This window comes from Rhinatrema bivittatum, chromosome 6, assembly GCF_901001135.1.
Source record: "Rhinatrema bivittatum chromosome 6, aRhiBiv1.1, whole genome shotgun sequence".
In the NCBI taxonomy this organism is placed as follows: domain Eukaryota; kingdom Metazoa; phylum Chordata; class Amphibia; order Gymnophiona; family Rhinatrematidae; genus Rhinatrema; species Rhinatrema bivittatum.
The window spans coordinates 245,104,529-245,127,360 of NC_042620.1; the positions used below are offsets into that span (position 1 = coordinate 245,104,529).

Consider the following 22,832-nt stretch of genomic DNA (forward strand, 5'->3'; position numbering starts at 1 on the left):
GACCCCTGTCTGGAGAATTTGGAACAGTTTGTCGCAGCCTTCCGACATATCTTCGATGAGAACTTCTCGCAGGCCCACTTCCGCTTCTGAGTTACTTCAGCTATGCCAGGGCAACCGGCCCCTGGCCGAGTATCTGGTGGATTTCCAGACTCTAGCAGCCAAGCTGAACTGGGGGGTGGACAGTCTCTTCGGCATATTCCTGGAGGGTCTCTCCCCAAAACTCCAAGATGAGCTGGCAGCGAGGGATCTCCCAGATGACCTGAACAGCCTCATTGATGTGGCTGGTCGGGTGGACCACCGTATCCAACTCTGGTTCTGGGAAGGGAGGCCCGGTCGTAAACCCAGTAACTCTGGAACTACATTTTCCCGACCAGTACCCTCCTCTTCTGCCTCTCCAGGGAATCAAGACGTAGAGCCTATGCAGTTGGGTCGGGGCCCAATCTCACAGGAAGAGAGAAGAAGGCGCCGTACTCAAGGTTTCTGCCTATACTGCAGAGGCAAGGGGCACTTCCTAGCCTGGTGTGGTGAGCGGCCAGGAAACGCCAGAACCTAGGCGATGGTATATAACTTAGTGACGGTATAGAAAAGACTTTAAATAAATAAATAAATAAATAATAAATAGGGATCATCAGGGAGCTGACCCTAGATAACACCACTTCTGCCTCCCCTGTACCGTTCCTGTTACCATAGTCCTTCCCGGAGGAGACTTCGATACGCTGGCCCTGATTGACTCCGGAGCTGGGGGGAATTTCATCCTCTGGGATCTAGTCCAACAACTACAAATTGGGATTCAACCCCAAGAGCCTCCCATCCGAGTGTCTTCCTTTCACAGGATCCCCCTCCCAGGGACCATTTCTACCTGTACCAAGCCCCTAACCTTACGCATGGGCCTTCTTCACATAGAAGAGATCTCATTCCTCATCTTGGAAAAGTCCATGCACCCGGTTATCTTGGGCTTACCCTGGCTTCAGAAGCACTGCCCGGTTATCCACTGGGATACCCTCCAGATTGCATCCTGGAGTCCACCTTGTTTCGACACCTGCCTGGCACCTATTCCTCGACTGTCGGTACCACTCCTGACCATACCCTTGACCCTGCCACTGCAGTATCAGGATTATATGGATGTCTTCTCGAAAGAAAAAGCCGAACTCCTCCCGGAACACCGGCCCTTTGATTGTGCCATCAACCTGATCCCGGGCACACACCACCTAGAGGGCGGGTTTATCCCTTATCGCTCCTAGAGACCCGGGCCATGTCTTCAGATATCTGTGAGAATTTGGACAGAGGTTTCATTCGGCCATCCACCTCCCCGGCCGGAGCCAGATTCTTCTTTGTTGTGAAGAAGGACGGGTCTCTCCGGCCTCGTATGGTCTACCGTGGTCTGAATAGTATTACGCGATGTGACAGATACCTACTACCACTGATTCCGGAGCTATTGGACCGACTACAAGGAGCCAAGGTTTTCACCAAATTGGATCTCCATGGGGCATATAACCTGGTATGGATATGACCAGGCGACGAATGGAAGACCGCGTTCAATACAAGGGATGGGCATTACGAATACCTGGTCATGCTCTTTGATCTCTGCAATGCCCCTGCAGTTTTTCAGAACTTAATGAATGAGGTGCTGAGGGATATGCTACACACCTCGGTCATAGTATATCTGGACGATGTGCTTATATACTCGAAGAACCTGGCCACGCACCGCAGAGACGTTCAGAGGATACTACAGAAGCTCCGGGATAACTGACTTTTCACCAAGATGGAGAAGTGTCAGTTTGAGCAAGAGTCTCTACCCTTTCTCGGGTATATTGTATCCTCTGTGGGTTTCCACATGGACCCTGACAAAGTAACAGCCATCAAAGATTGGCCCCAAGCAGTGGGGGTTAAGGCGTTTCAGCGTTTCCTTGGCTTCGCCAATTTTTACCGCCAGTTCATACCCCACTACTCCCAGATGATGGCCCCGCTAACGGCCCTCACCAAAAAGGGAGCCGATGCCAGGAACTGGCCCACGGCAGCGCTACAATCCTTCCAGGAACTGACGTCGGCCTTCCTTCAAGATACATGTCTCCACCACCTGGTCCCCCAGCGTCAATTCATCGTGGAAGTGGACGCCTCCGATGTGGCGGTCGGGGCCATCCTGAGCCAAGTATCCATAGAGATGTGCTTCGTTTTTTTCTACCGGGTCGTTTTTTTGACTCGGATACTTCGTGGTAAAATTCGGGTTTTCTCGTTTAGTTTTTTTGAAAAACAAAACGAGGAAACCCGAAACCGGCCCAAAAAACGAAGCGGGAAAGCGAAGCTAAAAAAAAACCCCACCCCAAGCATTAAAATTAAGTTTAATACATTACATACAACCTCCTCCCCACCATCCCGATCCCTCCCCAAGACTTACTAACATCCCTGGGGGTCCAGCGGGGTCCTGGGTTCCATTTGTCCCTCCGTGCCCGGTGTGCCACTGCAAGCTGTGCTCAAAATGGTGCCGAATAGCCTCTGAACTACTATGTCACAGGGGCTACCGGTGCCATTGGTCAGTCCCTGTCACATGGCCATCGGCGCCATCTTGTTCTCATACCATGTGACAGGAGCTGACCAATGGCACTGGTAGCCCGTGTGACATAGTATGGGCAAAGGCTATCGGCGCCATTTTGATTCCTGGCAGCCGACAACGAAATCGCTCCTGGACCCCCGCTGGACCCCCAGGGATTATTGGAAAGCCTTGGGGTGGTCAGGAGGCCCCCCCAAGCTGGCCAAAAGTCCCTGGGGGTCCAGCGGAGGTCCGGGAGCGATCTCCCGCACTCGTGCCGTCGGATGCCAGGAATCAAAATGGCGCCGATAGCCTTTGCCCATACTATGTCACAGGGGATACCAGCGCCTTTGGTCAGCCCCTGTCACATGGTATGAGCACAAGATGGCGCCGATGGCCATGTAATCAATTATAACCCTTCGATCGACATCCGATTTATGTTTGAGATAGGGATCAATCCGCACTTGGAAGAGAAGGATAAAAAAACGCTGAAAGCCATGATGTTGGAGAAATGAAATATTGCCCTTGAGGAAGGACGACAACGTCCGAAACATTGTACAGTGTCGGGCACGGACACAGTAAGGCAATGTGGAGATTGGACACATTGCTATCGACCATCGGATGTGAAGGATCTTGGGCTGGAACAAGACATTAAGAAACATTTGAACTTCAAGATAAGTACCAGTATGATTTACAAGTTGGGAAAAGTCAATATATGATTCAAAAGTTTTAAATACACAGAGCACTTTAGCACTTTAAATATTGAAAAAATGAAAAAATTAGAATATGGACTGACCAATGATTAAAAATAAGGCAGAGTGGAAAAATGGTACGTGTTGCCTCACAATGATGCCTATTATGAAGGTCATATAGTGAATGCGCCATTAATGTGACTGGAATAGAGTGGCGGGGATTTAAGGAGAAATTACCAAGTGCCGATGGCCATGTGACAGGGGCTGACCAATGGCGCCGGTAGCCCCTGTGACATAGTAGTTCAGAGGCTATTCGGCACCATTTTGAGCACGGCTTGCAGTGGCACACCGGGCATGGAGGAACAAATGGAACCCGGGACCCCGCTGGACCCCCAGGGATGTTAGTAAGTCTTGGGGAGGGATCGGGATGGGGGGAGGGTGGTTGTATTATAGTTAATTTTAATGTTTGGGGTGGTTTTTAATTTAAAAAAAAAAATGTGCCCCTCTCCCCTTACAAACCCGAAAAACGAATTTTCCCTGAAGTTTGGTGAAAATCCTTTTCGGGTTTCGGGGCCCCCGAACCACAACGAATTAGGCAATTTCATTGTAATTGCCTAATTTGTGATAAACGATTGCACATCTCTATCCAGTAACAGCAAGTCCTTGCCATGTTCTTACTTTTCCCGGAAATTCTCACCTGCAGAAAAAAATTACGGCATAGGAGATAAGGAACTTCTGGCCATCAAACTAGCCTTCGAAGAATGGCGCCAATGATTGGAGGGAGACCAATATCCCATGATCATTTATACAGACCACAAGAATCTAGAATGCTTGTGTTGTGCCCAGCGCCTCAACCCTCAATAAGATCGGTGGTCCCTCTTTTTCAGCCGCTTCAACTTTCTCCTCCGCTACAGGCCAACTTCCAAGAACATCCGGGCGGATGCCCTCTCTCGCATGGCGGAGACGGAGGATATCCCTAATCCGCCTCAATACATCCTCAACCCGGCTTCCGAGCAGGCAAGACAGTGGTGCCCTCTCGCCAGGTAGGAAGGTCTTATCATGGGCCCACGACTCACTGACCGCAGGCCATCCGGAAGTAACCCGGACCTTGGAATTACTGGCCGATTTCTACTGGTGGCCCCAGTTCAAGAGGAATGTCCATCTCTACGTTAGTTCCTGCCCTACCTGCGCCTAACAGAAGCCTTTGCCTGGCCGCCCCTGGGGCCTTCTCCAACCACTACCCATTCCAACCGAACCCTGGACTCATCTGTCCACAGACTTCATTGTGGATCTACCTATCTCGGAAGGGAAGACCGTGATCTGGGTCACGGTCGATAGCTTCTCGAAGATGGCCCATTTTGTGCCCCTCTCTAAATTACCTACAGCACCATAACTTGTAAGTCTCTTCGCTCAATATATCTTCCGCCTGCATGGGCTTCCTTTGCACATTGCCTTGGACCGAGGTCCCCGGTTCACGGCAAAATATTGGCGAGCCCTCTGCAGGAAATTTGGGGTTCAACTAGACTTTACGACGGCTTTTCACCCCCAAGGCAATGGCCAAACTGATCGCACTAATTGAACGTTAAAGGCCTTCCTCTGTGCCTTTGTGGGGGATCTCCAGGATGATTGGGTAACATTACTGCCTTGGGCAGAGTTCTCTTACAACCGCCACAGACATTCTGCCACCAACTTGTCTCCCTTTCAGGTGGTCTATGGGAAGACTCTTAGACCTCCCTTGCCCCTGCCTCTGACAGTACCCTCTCCTGCAGCACAACTTACAGCACAACAGTTGCGCGACCTTTGGGGTTCCACCCAAGAGAAACTTTGCTTGGCGGTAGCTAAGGCAAAGAAGTATGCCGACAGGCTACGATGTCCAGCGCCTGTTTTCCCTCCCAGGGGATAAAGTGTGGTTGAGCACCTGAAACATCCAATTGCGGATTCCTTCCATGCACCTGGCCCCCAGGTATATTGGTCCGTTTGCTGTGGCCGAGCAAGTAGGTGCAGTATCTTACCGGCTACGACTACCGTCCACCCTGATGATTCACATTGTCTTCCATGTGTCTCTCCTCAAGCCCGTGGTTCTATCTAAATTCCATGATAAACCTCCTGAACCCGCCAACACTTCTGCTGACCAAGATGTCAACTATCAGGTGAAGGACATACTGGACGTACGGTTCCAACATCGCAGATGGGAGTACCTTCTCTCCTGGGAAGGTTATGACCTCAAGGAGAATTTGTGGGAGCCGTCCTCGCACATCCTGGACAAGAACCTGCTTCGCCAATTCCATTTGGAACATCCTGTGAAGCCCAAGCCCCTGGAAAGGAGGCGTAGGAGGAGGGATACTGTTACAATCCCGGGCCGTGCCCCGGTCCTTCCACTTACCTCGAGGACGGCCCGGGCCGCTGCAAAGATCCCTCAGGCCTCCACAACGCTGACCACGGTGCTCCCTCCTCGTGGGAGATGCCATCGATGCTCTGCAGCTGGCCCCACCCCCTAGGAGCGCGCGCACGCAGGGGCTCAGGTCTTAAAGGGGCCAGCGCGGGAAACTCAGCCCTGCCCTGAGATCACATCAGACGCTCACAGGGTATATATACCCTGCATCTGTATCACTTCCCTGCCTTGCAACGAGGTTCACTCTACGAAGGTTCTAGTTGCTGTTCCTGACTCCTGTTCCCTGGCTTTTGGCTTGACTTCTGATTCCTGGCTTCTGACCTTGGCTCGTCCACCGACTTCTAATTCAGTTTCCGTCCTTCAGCTACTGATTCCTGGCTTCTGACCTTGGCTCGTCCACCGACTTCTGATTCAGCTTCCATCCTTCGGCTTTGACTTCGGCTTATGATTCCTGGCTTCTGACCTTGGCTCGTTCACCAACTTCCAATCCAGCATCCGTCCTTGGGCTTCCGTCTTCAGCTTCCGACTTCGCAGCGTCCACAGTTATCTGTGCCGCACCCTCCAGGAGGTCTCACCTAAGTCCCAGCGGCTCGGGTCCTCACGGGCTCCTCCCGGGGGGACCCCAGGCTTCCAGAGGTGAAGTTCCAGTTGAGCTCCTGGCCTCGGCTTCATCTCTCTGGGACGCGTCTTCGGATCCTCGGTCGCAGAGGAATACTCCTAAGTCCAAGAGGCCCGGGCCCTCACGGGCTCCTACCCGGGGGACCTCAGGCTTCTAGTGGTGAAGATTCTTCGAGTCCTCTCTCCTGTGCTGCCTCCCAGCTTCGATGTCCACTGTGGGCCTTCCCACAGAGCATCACCATCTCTCCCAGCCGGCTCAAGGGTCCACGAAGCTAACTGCACTGCCCTGCAGAAAATCCGCTGTTCCAGCGTTCTGTGTGAGATGTGCCCAGCTGGGCTCTACAACTACTACTCACTACTGCCACCTCTGGTGGTCACTCAAACTCATGCCCTTTTAGTGACATAAGTGCTGGACAGACAGGCACAGCGTTTGGGGTCAGGCCCTTGGTAGTGACATAAGGGCTGGTCGGGCAGGCACATCAGTTGAGGTCAGGCCCTTGCAGTGACATAAGGGCTGGACAGAGGACAGATAGGCACAGCATTTGGGGTCAGGCCCTTGTAGTGACTTAAGGGCTGAACGGACAGGCACAGCAGTTGAGGTCAGGTACATGTGCTGATATTATCTGGAGCATACGAGGCAGTTGGAGCTGCTAAAGGGCTTTAAATTGCTTTTATTCATCTTGCCATTCACTGGTAAAATCTGGAAACCTATGCAAAGGCATGTTTATTTTCAAAAACACTAGCATTTCCATCAACTCTGTTGCTAGCCTTGAGCAATGAGGGCTCATGATATCCACTATCATTGAAAATACACATTCACTGGGCACACTGGGTTGGTGGATATGACAGATATCGCTGAGCCACTTTGGATAGGTGTGGCCAGAGAGTGGACTTGTGTGCCCAATATGCCAGCAGATCTGTCTGCATGTCCTCTATGGGCTCTGTGAGATACTGTGTCACTGACATTTCTGCTGGTTTCTCCTTTGCTTGCATGGACTGAGAGTCCTTCTTGCCAACTGCTTTTGCTCTAGCCCATGCCAGAACAGATGATGTTTTAGGGTTAACATGGCTTTGGCTTTCTGAAGTGGAGAGTAACCACTAGCTGTCGCTGACAGAGTGCTGCTCCTGCTTTGGCTTGCACTACTCTCTGAATTGCCCGCTGTTTCCTCCTCTGCTTCATGCCTAATCTGTCTCTGCCTATGGCGCTCCTGTTCACGGACGTTTACTGACAGCAGGTTCTTCACAAATGTGAGACAATCAGACTGTAGGGCGAGTTTCCCTTTCACACGGGGATCACAGACTTTTGCGAGCTTGTATCTGTGCTCTTTTGTTAAAGGTCCTAATCTCTCTTGCACCTGCTTCTGAAAAAAGTCCAGACAATGCAGCACCTCTGCTGTCATTCTCTCTTCCTGTTTAAAGCCCTCCAAATTTTCCTCTAGAAAATTAACTGTAGGGATGATATCAGCCAAGGTAGCACTTCTGGAACTCAGCTCCTCCATGGCATCCTTGAAGGGCTGCAAGATTTTTACCAGATGACTCATGACTAACCAATCATGATGCCCTAGGGGACTCTGTACACCTATGTCCATTTCCACAGAAAGGTCATGAAGGGGTGTTTGCTGTTCCACTAACCTCTGCAGCATCATATAGGTGGAATTCCACCGGGTGCCAATGTCTTCAATGAGACGCTTGTGGGGCATCCTCAAATCAGTCTGCTTTTCACAGAAAACCTGCCCCTCCTTCACTTCTGTGAAAGTGTGCTGCTATATTCCTGCACTTGTGAATTAACGTATGCAGGTATTCATTCTCTTGGTGACTGGACTGCAACCCCAGAGCTGACTTCACTACCAGGAGCAGAGGGTGTGCAAAACTTTTGATGCCCTGAAATCCCCATTGGATATTGGCTTTACCATGTTTGCACCATTGTCTGTGACAAAGAACCCTACCTGAAGATTCCTGTCTCTCTGGTGTAGCTTCCAGCCTGCCAGCATCTGTCTGATGCATGCTAGAATATTGGCTGAGGTATGGGCATCGTCCATCAGGTGGGTGTGCGGTAAAGCCCACCTCCGCCCTGATACTTGTTCACTAATAGAGCTGCTGCCTGCCCCTGCCTCAGCCAGGTCCTACCAGTGTGCTGTCAGGGAGAGGTAAGAGTGTGCAGCATTCTCCCAGGTCAAGCAGGATGTTAGTCCTCACATATGGGTGACGTCACTGGATGGAGCCCTATCATGGAAAACTTTCTGTCAAAGTTTCTAAAAAGCTTTGACTGGCACACACTGAGTGCACTGAGCATGCCCAGCATTTATTTATTTATTTATTTTTAATTTTTATATACCGGAATTCCTGTATGCAATACAAATCAATCCGGTTTACATGTAACGAGAAGGTTGCCCTGGTCTGGGAGGTTAGACCGGGGTTTTTTTTACATAGAACATTGAAACAATAACAATCAACCATTGAACATTATTACAAGGAACATAGAAAGTAATAATAATATTTAACCAAATAACAAATAACCTTATTCGTGTATTGAAAAGTATGTGTGTGTTCACCTTTTTTCAAGCAACTTTAGTAGCGTATATGGTCTACAGTAAGCGGTTATATAAAGGTGAATAAAGACTCGATTCCATTGATACCGATGCCAATATCCTTGTGTCATGCCAATATCCTTGTGTCCACAGGGTTCTCCCTTCAGTCTCTTTTTTTCCGTGCTGCAGTTAGCATCGCTTTCAGGAACTCTGAGAGAAATTTCTCACGTTTCGATGCCATGGATGCCTTCAATGCCCAGATCGATTCCATCGATGCCTATATCGATGCCATCAATGTCCATGTCGATGCCATTGATGCTCAGGTTGATTCCATCAATGCCATCGATGCCCATGTCGATGCCATCGATGTCCATGTCGAATCCATCGATGAAATCGATGTCCATGTCAATTCCATTGATGCCATCGATGCCCATGTCAATGCCATCGATGGCAGTGTCGATTTCATCCATGCCATCAATGCCCGTGTCCACTCCATCAATGCCGTCGACGCCCATGTTGATTCTATTGATGCCATCGATGCCTTCATCAATTCCATCAATGTTTTAATCGATTCCATCACTGCCGTTGATGCCCTCGTTGATGCCATCGATGCCGCCATCAATTTTGTTGATGATTCCATTGATGCCAGCGTTGAATCCACCGATTGCATCGATGACTCTTCGAGTCATCAGTGTCACATTGATTCCATTGATACCTATGTTGATGCCATCAGTGCTTCCATTGATGTTATCGGTGCTCCACCCATGCCATCGACGCTTCCATCGATGCCTTCGACAATACCCTCAATGCCGCCTTCAATGCCACCATCGATACCGACAATACTACCGGAGTACATAAATACAATGCCCTCGACTAAACAAAATGCTCCATACTTTGTGTTCTTAACCAAATCCCCATATCATCTAGGGCACTAGCCAGTGCCAGGAGCAGTACAGGCATGGTGAAAGTCCATCACCACTCGCTATACAGGACAGCGAGGGCATCTACCTCAGAGCTGGGGAAAGACTAGGCTGAGCACCATGGCAATCGTCATCACCGGCACAATGACCATCCACCACCGATGCAATGCAGGACATTGGTGGCATCTTACTCAGTGCTGGGGAAAGACCGGGCCAAGGGCAGAGGGAGACAGCGCTACTGCCACCGCCACTGTTCCACACATTGGTGGCAGTTCCTCAGTGCTGGAGAATGACTGAGCCGAGCTCTGAGGGATACTTATTTCGCACTGGCGTCAATGTCCATTGAGCTAGTTGCGAAGCAGGCCTGGGTTCATAAGACCTGTGCTCCTCTGCACCAGAGGCACCGAGGCGTTCCCCACCAACACCAGTGCCGGGTACTGAGCCACCACAAAATAATGTGGAAGCGCCAGTAAAGCCTAGCCTGCCTCCTCTGTAGCTGCTCTACCATACCAGCTTACAGAGTTGAGCCAGACGTTTACATCCCTCAGGCTGTTCTCAATGCCTCCCGAAATCCACAGAACCATCGACTGTCACTGACTCGTCCTTATGCGATCCACCATGAAGGACAGTAAGTACTCTAATCCTGCTTCAGCAACAATCCCATTGAGACCTGGTCGCTAAATCGGGCCGCATGGTTTCGGAAGGTTCTAGGTCATATTCTCCTCCAAGAACCGTAATAGTGTCACATATCGCTTTTGCCAGCTATGTTTGACACAACAACAAGAGAACCTCTCTACCAATAATTTGGGATTGCATCGAGACATCCTCCCGTTGTCAGCAACAGGACTCCGTACTCGATAATACTCTGCCTTCTGGTTCCTAATTATGGCCCGAAGTCCCAGATACATTAGCTGATCTGCTAGACACAAGATCCAGTAGACACTGCCTCAATTTCAAGCCCACCTCGAGACCTGACAACAGCTCTCGATGTTTTCTTGCAGAGCGGACAGAGATGTGGGTAAGATTTACCATTCACGCTCCCACGGGAGAGCAGCTGATATCCAGATTACATCAGCTCCACCAGTTGGACAGCCTCCTGGTCTCTCAACCTTGCCGGATTTCAGAGCGGCCATTCCACTTAGTACCAGGGCTTGGGGTACAGTCCCCCAGATGCTACAAGGCACGGGGGTGGGAGGGGAGTTTTTAATCCCACTATTCCTTCTTTCAGCAGAAAGCAGATGATCTCCACCCATCCTGGACCTCAGAAATGTCAACAACTTTCTTTAGAATGGACAGGTAAAATGGTGTCTCTCATCACTGTGCTTCCCTTACTGCAGTAAGTGGGTTGCCTCTCTCCTATAGTCTTTCTATGTGCTTCGTAGTGAGTCAACAACATTCCAATGCAAAATTCTGCCGTTCGCACTAGCTTCGACGACTTGTGTATTTCACCAAATGCCTAGCAGTGACTGCTGTTTCTCTACAGAGTAATCAAAACTGCAAAATCTTGGTAAACCCAGTGTTTGGTTTACCAAGATTTTGCAGTTTTGATTACAATTGTGGTACCTGGAATATATATTATATACAAGGGCCTATAGTGTGTGATTGATCTCTACAGAGTAAAACATCATTCACGCATTTTTTGCATAGACAACTGCCTAATAAAGTCGATTCAAGTAAGGAGCTCTAAATTCTCCAGGACTCACTATAAATCTGCTACATGGGATTGCTGTTTAACTACCATGAATCCCATATAGAACAGTTCTGGTCACTACAGTCGCAACAAACTTCCTGCCCAACAACTGCGCAGACATCCTGTCAAATTCGTACACATTTCTGCACACATACAACATAACCTCGGCCCCTCAATTCTTTCATTGATGGGCCAAGGGGTTTTTTCACTATCCACTTTACTCATATGCTCAGATTGGCTATGAGTAAGATTCAGTGGATTTTCAAATATCAGTGGCTCTAAGCTGTTCAACCGCTTTAATCCCTGATCCATATTACTGATCTAGAACCAAATCCTCAGATAGTCCTGATCATGGTTGCATTTACTTAGGGTTGAAGAGTTCGAATCCACATCTTCCCAACGCGGTATGCATCTATTCCGCTCCATACGGGAGTTTCACATCAACTTCCTGGAGCTTCAAGCCATGAGTTATGCCTTTTATGCTTTGAAATACTGCCTCTGCAACAAACCTTTGTGCAAACAGACAGACAGCATAGTGGCATTGTGGTATTCCAACACACAAGCACGTCACAACCACTTAGCTAATCTGCCAGGAAGCTGCACAGCTCTAGCCTTCAGCCCTTGCTCCCTCCATGCATTCCCGGGCCACTTATCCAACAAACTTACCGAACGCACTAGCAGACTTTCTCCATGGATGTTTCCATCCTCTCGATTGGTCTCTGACTACATGTGTAGCGAGCAAAATCTTCTAGCGCTGAGGTCAACCGACCTTGCCCTCTGCATCCAAATTGAACCATATGATGGACAGGTTCTCCTCCCTACACATGTGTCGGAATGCGTTCCCATGGACGCCTTTGCTCGCTCTGCAACCAGGGCCTTTTATATGTGTCCCTTTCGATGCCTCTCATAGCCAAAACTCTCATTATGCTACAACAGGATGGGGTTCACTGTTTCTCAGACACACGTCCTGACCGCGACAAGTATGCTTTCCCATACTTCTCAACCTATCACGCCAGTAACCAATTTGCCTGCTCACAGGTCAGTCTCATATCACAAACTCACTGATGTTCTCAGGTTCTGGTAGCATCACAACAGCCTTCCACACGTAAATCTTACCATTCAAAATGGCATGATTTACCACATGGCGCATACAAAAGGGTATTAGCCCCTTTTTCCACACCACTCCTTTTCTCTTACTCCCTTGGATTCTGCTCCCCAGACATCTTCCACATGGGTACAGCTCAGTTCCAATTCAATATACCACTTGGGAGTGGGGATCCCTGATTAATGGTTCAACCCCTTCTGAGTTAGCTTACCATGGGTTATCCACTGATTAAGCCGCCTCTATGTTCACTGGTAACAGAATGGGGCCTACATTTAGTGCTTACAAAACTCATACGTTCCCCATTCGAACCTTTACATGCCTATAATTTAACATTCTGGCATGGGAATTTCTTTCTCTCATAGTCATCACTTCTGTCAACAGGGTCAGTGAATTACACATCCTTGCTGCATACTCACCCGACCCTGCATTCCTCCATGACCGAGTGGTCCTACGTACTCACCCTCATATTCTTCTTAAGATAAACACAGCCTCTCACTTTACTCAGAATATCTCTACCCACTTTTTCCCAATGCCTCTCTCTCACCAGGGCGAGAGGGTTTTCCATTCCTAGGACTGTAAGAGTGCACTTGCATCCTATCTAGACTGCACTACACTCCATAGGAATTACACCTAACTCTTTGACAAAAGACAAGCTGCGAGTTCAAGTGGGCAAACAGACTCTCTCCAACTGACTAGCAGACTGTATCAAATTCTGCTATGACGCATCAGGCCTTTCTCTCTAAGTGTGAGTTCAGGCATTTCTATAATGGCCATGATAACTTCAGTATCACACTATCATTCAGTACCAATGGCCGTTATTTCCTAGGCTGCGACTTGTAGCTATCTTCACACATTCGCAGCCCCCTTCTACTTATCAATGAAAGTCTGTCAAGACTCTGCCTTTGGCCTACCTGTCTTGAAAGCTTTCTTCCACGATAATCCCCAACTCCTTCCACAACCACCTGCTGTGATGTCAGGCTGCCTCATCTTTACCAGTAGCACCCCAATTATTGTGCCTCCGCACGAATTGTCTGCTTTTGACCTGTTATAATACGAGTCAGCCTGTAGCTTCTAATCACCCATATGTGAGGACTACCATCCTTCTTGTCCTAGGAGAAAGCAGAGTTGCTTACCTGTAACAGGTGTTCTCCCAGGACAGCAGGATGTTAGTCCTCACGGAACCCACCCGCTACCCCGCGGAGTTGGGTCTGCTAACGTTTATTTATTTTATTTTTCACTCGCGCTTTTTGCTACAAATGAGACTGAAGGGAGACCCCTGTGGACACAGGGATAATGGCATGCTGGGTATGCTCAGTGCACTTAGTGTGCCAGTCAAAGCTTTCTAGAAACTTTGACAGAAAGTTTTCCGTGATAGGGCTCCGTCTAGTGACATCACCCATATGTAAGGACTAACATCCTGCTGTCCTGGGAGAACACCTGTTACAGGTAAGCAACTCTGCTTTCATGGCGGTCCAGGTATCACAGGTGAAATGCACACTCCCCTGTGCCTTAGCTAGCAGTGCTTGGATGCGACTGCAACACTGGTTGTACAGGCTGGGGATGACCTTTCTGCTAAATGTGGTTGTGGAGGGGACTTTGTAATTTGGAACTAAGACCTTCAGCAAATGCTTGAAACCCACATTCTCCACTTCCTGCAAGGGCTGGTCATCAAGGGAAATCATTTCCCCAATGCTCCTGGTTACAACTTTTGAGGTTACCTGCCTCCTTCCCTGGGATAGCGTTACTGAACACCACCCCATTTCCTCCATGGTGGGTTGTCACTTCTTACACATGGCAGGGGGCTGCTGGCCTGCCACCTGACTGCTAGAAGGGGCTGAGGGCATGGGATGACTCTACTCCTTTTCAACCACTTTACACTGCCTGGAAAAAGGGGTCCCCTGACTGGTACTGCCACCATCCCCAGGTGTCAGTACTGTTGGGTGTTGCTTCTGCATATGATGCATCATGCCACAATTAGTTAGATGTCCCATTTCCTTGCCTCTGCTAATAACCTGGCACAGTAATTACACTGAGCAAAACGCAGGTCCTCCCTCACTTTAAAGTGGCTCCAGATCACAGATTTCTTTCGTGATCCTTTCTCTATTGCCTTCGGGGTGAATGCTGGCACTAGAGTTGAAGTAGTGGGTGTACCCTGAGAAGCAATGCGAGGGGTATCAGTCACACTCTGTGCCTGTGCTGCTCTTCCTCCTCATCATCAGTTTAATCTCTCCCCTCCAGCAATGAAGAACATAAGAACATAAGAAAATGCCATACTGGGTCAGACCAAGGGTCCATCAAGCCCAGCATCCTGTTTCCAACAGTGGCCAATCCAGGCCATAAGAACCTGGCAAGTACCCAAAAACTGTCTATTCCATGTAACCATTGCTAATGGCAGTGGCTATTCTCTAAGTGAACTTAATAGCAGGTAATGGACTTCTCCTCCAAGAACTTATCCAATCCTTTTTTAAACACAGCTATACTAACTGCACGAACCACATTCTCTGGCAACAAATTCCAGAGTTTAATTGTGCGTTGAGTAAAAAAGAACTTTCTCCGATTAGTTTTAAATGTGCCCCATGCTAACTTCATGGAGTGTCCCCTAGTCTTTCTACTATCCGAAAGAGTAAATAACCGATTCACATCTACCCGTTCTAGACCTCTCATGATTTTAAACACCTCTATCATATCCCCCCTCAGTCGACTCTTCTCCAAGCTGAAAAGTCCTAACCTCTTTAGTCTTTCCTCATAGGGGAGTTGTTCCATTCCCCTTATCATTTTGGTAGCCCTTCTCTGTACCTTCTCCATCGCAATTATATCTTTTTTGAGATGCGGCGACCAGAATTGTACACAGTATTCAAGGTGCGGTCTCACCATGGAGCGATACAGAGGCATTATGACATTTTCCGTTTTATTCATCATTCCTTTTCTAATAATTCCCAACATTCTGTTTTGCTTTTTTGACTGCCGCAGCACACTGAACCGACGATTTCAATGTGTTATCCACTATGACACCTAGATCTCTTTCTTGGGTTGTAGCACCTAATATGGAACCCAACATCGTGTAATTATAGCATGGGTTATTTTTCCCTATATGCATCACCTTGCACTTATCCACATTAAATTTCATCTGCCATTTGGATGCCCAATTTTCCAGTCTCACAAGGTCTTCCTGCAATTTATCATAATCTGCTTGTGATTTAACTACTCTGAACAATTTTGTGTCATCTGCAAATTTGATTATCTCACTCGTCGTATTTCTTTCCAGATCATTTATAAATATATTGAACAGTAAGGGTCCCAATAGACAGAACTAACTAATCCTCCTAAACTTTCTTCAGCTATCTCTTCCATTTCTGATGATGAGAATCCCACACAAGATGATTCTTCATTGGAATCAGAAGCAAACAGTGTCTGCACTACATTGTCAGTGCTAACTAGAGTTTACTGTTGCACTGCTAATTTTGGGTCTCGCCCTTTTGTCTTGCATGATTCAGCCTCCCCTTCCCTCACCTCCAAAACAACAGGGTCAGAAACAGGTTGTGGCTGTGATTCATCTTTACATTTCAGTTTTCTCTGGATGGAACTGCCTGCCCCTCCAGAGATTTTAGATTGGAACAGTTCCCTTTTTAACTTGAATGGGGGACTGGCACTGCCTTTTGAAGTGCCTCCTCTACCAATACCTCCTCTGCCAGTCCCAATCAACCATGTCTACCTTTCCCTGACATCATGGATTTAATGTCACTGCCTACTAGGGATTTCAATTAAAATAATTATTTCTTTATTGGTTACTGAACACTTCTATACCAATATATATGAGTGTGGAAAACTACACACACAAACACACAGTGCAGTGCCTTGCTGTACACTACAACTGAGACTGCTGTATGTGCACAAAAAAATTAAAACTCCAGATGCCTACTGGGGATTTGGATTAAAAGAACACCGCTGCACCAGTATATGTGACTGTGGAAAACTACACAGACACAGAGTGCAGTGTCTTGATGTACACTGCAACTGAGACTGCTCTGTGTGCACAAAAACTGAAACTCCAGAGAAAAGACTGGAAGCCTGAACAAGCCCAGTTCCTACAGTGATGCTGCTTATTCTTTGAAAATACCAATATATATGAGTGTGGAAAACTACACACACAAACACACAGTGCAGTGCCTTGCTGTACACTACAACTGAGACTGCTGTATGTGCACAAAAAAATTAAAACTCCAGATGCCTACAGAGGATTTGGATTAAAAGAACACCGCTGCACCAGTATATGTGACTGTGGAAAACTACACAGACACACAGTGCAGTGTCTTGATGTACACTACAACTGAGACTGCTCTGTGTGCACAAAAACTGAAACTCCAGAGAAAAGACTGGAAGCCTGAACAAGCCCAGTTCCTACAGTGATGCTGCTTATTCTTTGAAAATACCAACTCCCAGATAGCCACTGCAACTCTCACACTATCTCCCACCCATACCACCCAAACCCTGCCTGCAACCTACCCCAGAGGGGTAAGATCAGCAGCAAAGGCAACTTGTCTCATTGGGAGAGACAGAGAGACAGTCTGAGTTCAATAAAAAAAAAATGCAGTAAAAAAAAAAAAAAGCCTGGCTGGCACAGCAGCAAAAACGAACAAATATCTTTTTCAGCAATGGAATATTAATTGTAGCAAGCTATCAAATTAGCAAGCAATAGCAATTGAATACAGATTTGAGACACTTGGAGAGTAGGTCAAAGAGCAGCAACCTTCTCAGACAAAAGCCAAGAAGAAAGTGCACTGTGTGGCACGCCATGTGCTATGCCTGCTTAAAGTAGAAATACAGCAGGAACAGCATCACAGAGCACTGAGAACAGCGATTGGCTGTATTAGATAAATGCTTCGCTCTGATACATTGGCAATCTGGTCTCCTTGCCAACCTTTCTGACCCACTCTATGACAGGGCTGTGAGGTCACTTAAGACTCACAGGAAAGGGCTGGTTGTTGCTATGGATACTCCCACATGGCCTTCTCCTATTTCAAAAGGCTGCTAAGAAAGCTCTGTGAGCCAAAAGAATGAAACTAATATGATATGCTTCATTCGTGGGGGATTATCATGCGTTTCGCGGACCCACGAATCAAACGAACAGGGACCTATTTGTAGCGGATTACACATTCGTTAAAAATGAATGCACATCCCTAATGAACACTGAACTGAAGTCTTTGTTTAGTATTTCTGCCATTTTTTCATCTCTCTCCACCCATTGATCCTTATCACCTTTCAATTTCACTATACCACTATGGACCTTTCTCCTATCGCTGATGTATCTGAAAAATGTTTTGTCACCTCGCTATACATTTTCCTTTCTTGATCACTTTTTTCATCTCCCTCAGTTTCACCAAATAATCCTCCCTGTGTTCCACTTTTTATGATCCTTTATATTTCTTAAAAGCTGCTTATTTGGTTTTATTATATCAGCCACCTTCTTTGTGAACCAGATTGGTTTCTTATTTCTCTTACTTTTGTTTACTTTTCTAACATATAGATTTGTTGCTTTTGTAATTGCTTCTTTTAATTTGGCCCATTGTTGTTCTCCCTCTCCCATGTTCTCCCAGTCTTCAAGTTCCACCTCCAGGAATTTTCCCATTTCAGCAAAGTCTGCATTTTTGAACTGCAAAACTCGGACCTTCATGTGATTTCTCTGTAACCTATTTGCGATATCAAATCATACCATTTGATGATCACTGGTGCTGAGGTGGGCACCCACCCGGACATTAGAGACATTATCTCCAATAGTGAGCACTAAGTCAAGTATAACTCCCTCCCTCGTGGGTTCCATTACCATTTGTTTGAACAGAGCCCTTTGCAGGGCATCCAATATCTCTCTTCTGTTAGATTCTGCAGAAGGGATTCTCCAGTCCACGTCTGGCAGATTAAAATCTCCAACAATCAACACATATCCCTTCCTTCCCACCTTATGTATGGCATAAGAACATAAGAAAATGCCATACTGGGTCAGACCAAGGGTCCATCAAGCCCAGCATCCTGTTTCCAACAGTGGCCAATCCAGGCCATAAGAACCTGGCAAGTACCCAAAAAAAGTCAGCTCTCTACATAAACAAAAAATCAATGAAATCTGACTAAAATTATGATTCTTTTTAGTTCCGTTATTTTTACCTATCTGAAAAACCATTATTTATCAACACATATAGTCATGACTTCATCTAAGGAGTTATAGTATCTCACAAGTTGTTTCTTCTAACATTTGTTAATTGATAATTTGTTAGTATTAAGTTTTCTCTGAACTTACACCATAATTAATTTAAAAATGTCCCTATTTTAGGTTTGGAAAGATGCTGCCACTCAGATCTTCTTTTCTCTTTCAACGGCGTGGGGTGGTCTGATTGCTCTATCATCCTACAGTAAATTCTACAACAACTGTTATTTAGATGTCATTACAGTTTCTGTTACAAACTGCCTCACCAGTGTATTTGCTGGGTTTGCTATCTTTTCCGTACTAGGACACATGGCTCATGTTTTAGAAATACCTATTTCAGAGGTGGCAGAGTCTGGTAAGTTTGTCATTTTAAAAAAGTATATGTATTAATTGTCTTATATAGTTGGCTAATCCCATGATATACTGCCAATTTGATATCAAGAGGCTCTAGCCACCATCAATTCCAATTTCAGTTTCAATATATTTCTTGCATACCGCAAATTCTGAGTAGTTCAATGCATACAAACAATTACAGAAAAAAAACCCCCAAATATAGTTTCCCCAGAACAGCATGAGTTTCTAAGAAGATTCATCTGATTAAATGCAGAAAGCATGTTTAATAGGGATGTGAATCGTTACCGGATTCATTTCCGGTATCGAGGTCGGGTAAAAACTGCGGGAAATCTTCATTCCCGTGATTCTTACCCGTTTTAATCGGCTGTGTCGTGCCGAAAAAAACCCAAAACACCCCGACCATTTAAATTTAATTCTTACGCATCCCCCCTCCCGACCACCCCCCCCCCAATTTTTAAAGTACCTGGTGGTCCAGCAGGGGTACTGGGAGCGATCTCCCGCTCTCGGGCCGTTGGCTGCCACTAATCAAAATGGCGCTGATGGCCCTTTGCCCTTAGCATGTGACAGGGTATCTGTGCCATTGGCCGGCCCCTGTCACATGGTAGGAGCACTGGATGGCCCACGCCATCTTCTGATATTTTCAATCATCAGAAAAATGATTCACATCCCTAATGTTTAATATTATAAAGTAAAGGCTGAATTAAAAAAGCCATGCCTTCAATTTGAGCCTTAGGCATCAGGTTCCACACTTTAGGGGATGACCATGAAAAAGCTCCTTTCCTCATTTTTATCAGTTGACAATGTGAAAAACTATGCACCTGCAGTAATGCTTCATGATTTGATCTGAAAGAACGCATAAGGCTGTACCAATTGACCAGTTGCAAGAGATAGGACCAAAACCTCTCAACAGACTAAAAAGCAATGTGAGAACTTTAAATTACAATCAGTATTTAACTGGCAACCAGTGTAGTTCTTTCAGAAATTATGTTGTATGTTTAATTTATTTTCGAACTCATGAATTCCCTTGCTGCACAGTTTTGAACTAACTGAAATATGTTTGGTAAATTATCTTGTGGACCTATACAAGAAGTTACTAGGTAGGTTCCAAAAAGAGGTAAAAAAAACCCAAAACATTTTACCGGATGTTTAATTGTAATATGCTTTCCAAAAGTTAGAGATTAGTCAAAGCTGACACCTTTACTGCACACTTCATCTCTAATAGAAAGAGAACAGTTATTTAGTGCAGCAGCTACAGCAGTGGCAGGAATGAGGACTTTCTTATCCAGAGGACCTCCATTTTATTCTGTTTCAGTTTGAGTCTATTTTGACCCAGTTGGCTTGAAACGGTTGTCAAGAACTGATTCAACCTTTCTTTTGACTCAGTAGTATTTTCCCCCAAAAAATAGCTGAATATCATCAGCATAGATGAATAGCTCAACTTGAATTTCCTCAAAATTTTCCCCAAGGGGGTCATCAAATGTTAAAAAGAGATGGTGATGGCAGGAACCCTTATGGTATACTATACTTTTAGGCTGATGTAAGAAGACCATGGCAAAAATCAGAGTTTAATTTTTAGTACTAGACCTCAAAGTGATTAGAAGCACTGATGTCCCTGAGTTTGCGTGGCTGTTAGGACCTATATTTTTGCTGTGATTCCTGCTGTTCTTTGCTGCCTCTCAGAAACTAGTGCCCTAGACAATCACCTAGTCTGCTTAATGATTAAGATTATTCTGCTCGATTATTGTGGCTAAATTTCCCTCTGCCTAGCATGCCCCTAACCCCTCTCCTCAGCATTCCACTATTTGTTTCCCCCTGTTCCTCTTCTCTCCCACAACACCCCTCTACACATTGTCCAATATTAGGGATGTGAATCGTTTTTTGACGATTTAAAATATCGTCCAATATATTTTAAATCGTCAAAAATCGTTAGAGCCGCGATACAATAACAATTCCCCCGATTTATCGTCAAAAAATCGTAAATTGGGGGAAGGGGGAGGGCGGGAAAACCGGCACACTAAAACAACCCTAAAACCCACCCCGAATCATTTTTCCGTACGGAAAAACGATTCGCGGCAGGAGCGTAGGAGATCGCTCCCGGACCCCCGCTGGACCCCCAGGGACTTTTGGCCAGCTTGGGGGGGCCTCCTGACCCCCACAAGACTTGCCAAAAGTCCAGCAGGGGTCCGGGAATGACTTCCTGCACGCGAATCGTTTTTCCGTACGGAAAAATGATTCGCGGCAGGAGTGTAAGAGATCGCTCCCGGACCCCCGCTGGACCCCCAGGGACTTTTTGCCATCTTGGGGGGCCTCCTGACCCCCACAAGACTTGCCAAAAGTCCAGCGGGGGTCCGGGAACGACTTCCTGCATGCGAATCATTTTTCCGTACAAAATGGCGCCGGCCATACGTCAGGAGCGTATGGCCGGCGCCATTTTCCGTAGGAGATCACACCGGGACCCCTCCACTGGACCCCAGGTAATTTAAGGCATTTTGGGGGGGTTCGGGGGGTGGGGGATTTATTTTAAAGGGTCGGGGTGGGTTTTAGGGATGTTTTAGTGTGCCGGTTTTCGATTTACACGATATTTAAAAAACCCAAACTGCGACGATGCGATTCCCTCCCCCTCCCAGCCGAAATTGATCGTTAAGACGATCGATCACACGATTCACATCTCTAACCAATATATCCCCACTCATCTTAATCCTCCATCTTCTTTTTTTCTCTCTCCCATCCCCCATTTCTCTCCTGATCCCACACTTCCTTAGCCAACAGCAGCATTTCACTCCAAGACAAATGCAATTACCTCCCTCCTTACTAGCAGCTGCAGCTCTTGTTTTTTTGTTTCTTGGGATGCTGCAAAGGGGCCAGCAGAGTATGCTCCCTTTTATGCTACATTACCCACCTTCAGCGGAGATGTGCTACAGGGAAGTAGCAGCAAGACCAGTAGATGTAAAAGGTGGGCTGAGTAGTAGATTATTATGTTCCCTGTACGTACCTGGATCAGTCCAGACAGTGGGTTATGTCCCCAATCCAGCAGATGGAGTCAGCACAAGCTTTGAGGGGGCGTATCCATATATACTACTACCCCCTCTGCAGGAGTTCAGTATCTTCTGACTCCAGCAGATGCGAGTAGGGGAATCAGGCTTCCCCTCCTTTTCCTTCACTTTCTTGCTTGATTATGGCTTGTTGTTGTCTTTTTCTGTGGATCAAGTTTGTATCAAGTTTGTATTAAGTTTAAAAAAAAAAAAAAAAAAAAAAAAAAAAAAAAAAAAAGGCAGAGTTCTTTCAACTTCTGGGGAGTGGCTTCTCTTCCTTGTCTCTTCTCTGCGGCCTTGCTGTTTATTTCTCGTTGCAGCCAGGGGTAAGTTTGTTTTTCCTTTGTAGTTTTTTCCTTCACAGCTCAGCCCCCGGTGCCCGCGAAAGCCGGTGGAGCCGGCCTCTTCGCTCTTTACTCCCTCACCCGCGGCCATTTTACAGCTCCTCATGGGCTGCTGAGCCATTTAGGGAAAGATGTCTGGGGCGGGTCGTGTGGCCGGGAAGGCCCCCCCGCGGCACCCTCCTCTATTTTCAGACAGCGGGCAGTGCGGGCCGACCGGGCCCCCCCGCAGCAGCGCCTTTGTGCGCGTGGCCCCCCCCCCCGTGGCTTTTTCTTTTCTCCTGCAGTGATCCCGATGCTGCGGCGGTCCCGCTGTGCGGCCTGCGGAGACCCGGGGTCCCGGATTTCCCGGGAGGGCATCTGTGCACGATGCCTTCCCGGGGGGGAAGGTACCTCACAGTCCCTGACTGATTTCTCTTTTTTGCCCGGGCGGTGCG

The 22,832-nt window shown here is 47.2% G+C and overlaps 1 protein-coding gene across 3 annotated transcripts in view; it reads left to right on the forward strand.

Annotated features, from left to right (window-relative positions):
* The window catches only part of LOC115094054 (sodium- and chloride-dependent neutral and basic amino acid transporter B(0+)-like), a 556,325-nt gene that overhangs the window by 229,036 nt on the left and 304,457 nt on the right, over nucleotides 1-22,832 (forward strand). For all 3 annotated transcript variants that reach the window (XM_029606707.1, XM_029606706.1, XM_029606708.1), the window contains exon 8: nucleotides 18,795-19,023. In XM_029606707.1, coding sequence (XP_029462567.1) covers nucleotides 18,795-19,023 — 229 coding nt within the window. The remainder of the gene's footprint in view (nucleotides 1-18,794; nucleotides 19,024-22,832) is intronic.